This window comes from Oncorhynchus gorbuscha, unplaced genomic scaffold (genome assembly GCF_021184085.1).
Source record: "Oncorhynchus gorbuscha isolate QuinsamMale2020 ecotype Even-year unplaced genomic scaffold, OgorEven_v1.0 Un_scaffold_606, whole genome shotgun sequence".
Lineage (NCBI taxonomy): Eukaryota > Metazoa > Chordata > Actinopteri > Salmoniformes > Salmonidae > Oncorhynchus > Oncorhynchus gorbuscha.
Genome location: NW_025745733.1, coordinates 110,001 through 115,000, shown reverse-complemented (window position 1 = coordinate 115,000; position 5,000 = coordinate 110,001). Strand labels below are relative to the sequence as shown.

Sequence of the window (5,000 nt, the reverse complement as noted above, 5' to 3'; positions counted from 1 at the left end):
TAATCTCCGAGGAAGATCACCACCTCCAATCACATCTGTCCTTCAGCACAGCCATCCACCAATCACCACCTCCAATCACATCTATCCTTCAGTACAGCCATCCGTATGGGTGGTCCTTCTGTAGCTCAGTTGGTAGAGCATGGCGCTTGTAACGCCAGGGTAGTAGTGGGTTCGATCCCCGGGACCACCCATACGTAGAATGTATGCACACATGACTGTAAGTTGCTTTGGATAAAAGCGTCTGCTAAATGGCATATATTATTATTATTATTATCCACCAATCACCACCTCCAATCAATCACATCTATCCTTCAGTACAGCCATCCACCAATCACCACCTCCAATCACATCTATCCTTCAGTACAGCCATCCACCAATCACCACCTCCAATCACATCTATCCTTCAGCACAGCCATCCACAAATCACCACATCCAATCACATCTATCCTTCAGTACAGCCATCCACCAATCACCACCTCCAATCAATCACATCTATCCTTCAGTACAGCCATCCACAAATCACCACATCCAATCACATCTATCCTTCAGTACAGCCATCCACCAATCACCACCTCCAATCAATCACATCTATCCTTCAGCACAGCCATCCACAAATCACCACATCCAATCACATCTATCCTTCAGCACAGCCATCCACCAATCACCACCTCCAATCAATCACATCTATCCTTCAGTACAGTCATCCACCAATCACCACCTCCAATCAATCACATCTATCCTTCAGCACAGCCATCCACAAATCACCACATCCAATCACATCTATCCTTCAGCACAGCCATCCACCAATCACCACCTCCAATCACATCTGTCCTTCAGCACAGCCATCCACCGTAGATGATACAGTACAGAGACAGGACCACTAGGGGTAGAACATGGTGATGATACAGTACAGAGACAGGACCACTAGGGGTAGAACATGGTGATGATACAGTACAGAGACAGGACCACTAGGGGTAGATGATACAGTACAGAGACAGGACCACTCTGGGACAACAACAGATACTAGTGATGGAGACGGACCAGCTGTGTTCTGTGTCCTCTGGGACAACAACAGATACTAGTGATGGAGACGGACCAGCTGTGTTCTGTGTCCTCTGGGACAACAACAGATACTAGTGATGGAGACGGACCAGCTGTGTTCTGTGTCCTCTGGGACAACAACAGATACTAGTGATGGAGACGGACCAGCTGTGTTCTGTGTCCTCTGGGACAACAACAGATACTAGTGATGGAGACGGACCAGCTGTGTTCTGTGTCCTCTGGGACAACAACAGATACTAGTGATGGAGACGGACCAGCTGTGTTCTGTGTCCTCTGGGACAACAACAGATACTAGTGATGGAGACGGACCAGCTGTGTTCTGTGTCCTCTGGGACAACAACAGATACTAGTGATGGAGACGGACCAGCTGTGTTCTGTGTCCTCTGGGACAACAACAGATACTAGTGATGGAGACGGACCAGCTGTGTTCTGTGTCCTCTGGGACAACAACAGATACTAGTGATGGAGACGGACCAGATGTGTTCTGTGTCCTCTGGGACAACAACAGATACTAGTGATGGAGACGGACCAGCTGTGTTCTGTGTCCTCTGGGACAACAACAGATACTAGTGATGGAGACGGACCAGCTGTGTTCTGTGTCCTCTGGGACAACAACAGATACTAGTGATGGAGACGGACCAGCTGTGTTCTGTGTCCTCTGGGACAACAACAGATACTAGTGATGGAGACGGACCAGCTGTGTTCTGTGTCCTCTGGGACAACAACAGATACTAGTGATGGAGACGGACCAGCTGTGTTCTGTATCCTCTGGGACAACAACAGATACTAGTGATGGAGACGGACCAGCTGTGTTCTGTGTCCTCTGGGACAACAACAGATACTAGTGATGGAGACGGACCAGATGTGTTCTGTGTCCTCTGGGACAACAACAGATACTAGTGATGGAGACGGACCAGATGTGTTCTGTGTCCTCTGGGACAACAACAGATACTAGTGATGGAGATGGACCAGATGTGTTCTGTGTCCTCTGGGACAACAACAGATACTAGTGATGGAGACGGACCAGCTGTGTTCTGTGTCCTCTGGGACAACAACAGATACTAGTGATGGAGACGGACCAGATGTGTTCTGTGTCCTCTGGGACAACAACAGATACTAGTGATGGAGACGGACCAGCTGTGTTCTGTGTCCTCTGGGACAACAACAGATACTAGTGATGGAGACGGACCAGATGTGTTCTGTGTCCTCTGGGACAACAACAGATACTGGTGATGGAGACGGACCAGCTGAGAGGGACATGAACCAGTAACTCTAAACATACAGGACACAGCACTACCTCCTGTGCCATTAAGACCTGGACCTTATAGTATGACACAACAAGATCTGGTCCTTGTAGTACAACACAACAAGACCTGGTCCTTGTAGTACAACACAACAAGACCTGGTCCTTGTAGTACAACACAACAAGACCTGGTCCTTGTAGTACAACACAACAAGACCTGGTCCTTATAGTACAACACAACAAGACCTGGTCCTTGTAGTACAACACAACAAGACCCGGTCCTTATAGTACAACACAACAAGACCTGGTCCTTGTAGTACAACACAACAAGACCTGGTCCTTATAGTACAACACAACAAGACCTGGTCCTTATAGTACAACACAACAAGACCTGGACCTTGTAGTACAACACAACAAGACCTGGTCCTTATAGTACAACACAACAAGACCTGGTCCTTATAGTATGACACAACAAGACCTGGTCCTTGTAGTACAACACAACAAGACCTGGTCCTTATAGTATGACACAACAAGACCTAGTCCTTATAGTATGACACAACAAGACCTGGTCCTTATAGTATGACACAACAAGACCTGGTCCTTGTAGTACAACACAACAAGACCTGGTCCTTATAGTATGACACAACAAGACCTAGTCCTTATAGTATGACACAACAAGACCTGGTCCTTGTAGTACAACACAACAAGACCTGGTCCTTGTAGTACAACACAACAAGACCTGGTCCTTGTAGTACAACACAACAAGACCTGGTCCTTATAGTACAACACAACAAGACCTGGTCCTTATAGTATAACACAACAAGACCTGGTCCTTGTAGTACAACACAACAAGACCTGGTCCTCTTGGGAACATTCCTATGAAATCGTTAGTTAATGACCTACGTGGTCGGCAGGTGACCTGGCGGTTAAGAGCGTTGGGTCAGTAACCATGTAAATTTAAAATGCTTACCTTGCACTCTCTTTAGCCCCTGTCTCTGGACCGCCACAGGTAGAGGTGATGAAACACGCTCCTGATGCATCATCATCATCGATGGTGGGCTCTCCTTCTTCACCCCGTTGCTAAGGCCAACCCCGCTCAGAACACTGGCGGCGCTTGGAACCCTGGTGGTCGTCATGGCGTCGGGACGGGAGAAGGAAGCGATCCTCTGCAGGATGGAACCCACGCTTTCTCTCTCTGACATCATTTCCTGTGGCTGGGTGTGCTCCGGTGGCAGGGGGGTGGAGGGGGCCAGGTGTCCTACCTGAGGTCTGGGGGAGAGCAGGTTGAGCTGGGGGTCTGGGCGGGGGACAGGGGGACAGGGGACTGGCTCACCTTCGGGACCGGCTTGGCCCCCGGGGGAGGTAGGTGGGGGAGAGCGGGGGAGGGAAGGGTTGATGTTGTTGTAGGAGACGTGGTGTTTGGCGGCGGGAAGAGGAGTGAGGTCACCACCGGAGCTGTCCAGACTGCTGAGGGATGGGCTAGCTGAGACAGAGAGGCTGCTGGGATAGTGTGCTCTGGGTGGAGGTTTAGGGGGTCAGACGAGGTGGGAGGATGGGGGCTGGGCTGGGGCGTCTTCACCCCCACCAGACTGTCCAGATCCAGGGGAACTTGTTGAGACGCTGCGTCTCTTTGGGTTTGGGCTGGGCCTGGTAGCTGTTGTGGTTCTGATTGGGAGAGTAGCATCCTTCCTTCCCAAAGGGACTGGTGTTATAATGCCGCTGGGATCCGCCATTCAAACCCACATTGGCGTTGCCATACCTCACCCCTCCACCTCCAGCCCCCCGCAGCCCCATCACCCCGCCTCCTCCTTCCCCCATCTGGAGGTCCAGACTGGGCATGGATCCGTGGCTGACCCCCCTGGGCTCTGGAGCTCCCAGCCCCATAGGCCCCTCTAGCTCAGAGTGAAACACACTCCCATGGGAAGAGAACTTCTTCCCCATCCCCAGGCCCACGCCACGCTGCTGCCCAGGACGCTGCTCCATCTGTGGGCTAGTGGAGTAGGACAGAGACCCTGGCTTGCCTGGATGTACCCCTCCTCCTCCTCCTTCTCCTCCGCCTCCCTGGATGGAATACTCCAGACTAGAAGAGGAGCTATGGAGACTATCATTATCACTGCCTGGGCCAGAGAGAGAGGAGGAGAAACCCTTAGGGTTGAACTTGTTCTGGAACGAAGAGGCCCTGGTGATGCCTCCGGAGCTCCCTCCATTGTTGTTGATGGCGGGTCTGTTCATGGCTCTGTTGAAGGAGATACTGGAGACCATGCGGGACTTGAACACAGGGCTCTGGGCAGGGCTGGGGTTGGTACCAAGGCTGATCCGGGAACGGAAGGCAGGGGAGCCGTGGTTGGAGGTGGGGAACCCTCGACCCTCGTTGGTCTTGTTGAGGAGGGAGGTGGAGGAGAGGGGGGAGGGAACGGGGGAGGAGGGGGAGAAGGGAGGAAGTTCATCCACATCGTCAACGTCAAAGGATCTTTTTAAAGCTGTAGAGGATAGAGAAGGAGATATGGGCAGAGGTAGGGGGGTGGGGGGTGGAGAAAGGGAGGGGGAGAGGAGGAAGAGGAAGGAGGTGAGGGGGAAAGAGGGAGGGGGAGGGAGGGTTAATAAGTGAGTGAGTTCATAACAGTTGAGTTGAATAGTTGAGCTTTAACAAGATGAATACACTTACTAACTGTTCTTATTTAAGTTACTTTACTTT

At 51.3% G+C, this 5,000-nt stretch overlaps 2 protein-coding genes across 2 annotated transcripts in view; both read right to left on the bottom strand.

The window, feature by feature from the left end:
* Positions 1 to 3,831, bottom strand: part of LOC124019468 (neuronal-specific septin-3-like) — a 127,183-nt gene extending 123,352 nt beyond the window's left edge. The window contains exon 1 of the mRNA XM_046334814.1: positions 3,276 to 3,831. Within this exon, the coding sequence (XP_046190770.1) occupies positions 3,276 to 3,510 (235 nt within the window). The 5' untranslated portion in view covers positions 3,511 to 3,831. The remainder of the gene's footprint in view (positions 1 to 3,275) is intronic.
* A 49-nt stretch (positions 3,832 to 3,880) lies between these two features.
* LOC124019467 (putative glycine-rich cell wall structural protein 1) overlaps positions 3,881 to 5,000 on the bottom strand; it is a 59,362-nt gene continuing 58,242 nt past the window's right edge. Inside the window, exon 3 of the mRNA XM_046334813.1 lies at positions 3,881 to 4,785. Coding sequence (XP_046190769.1) covers positions 3,881 to 4,567 — 687 coding nt within the window. The 5' untranslated portion in view covers positions 4,568 to 4,785. The remainder of the gene's footprint in view (positions 4,786 to 5,000) is intronic.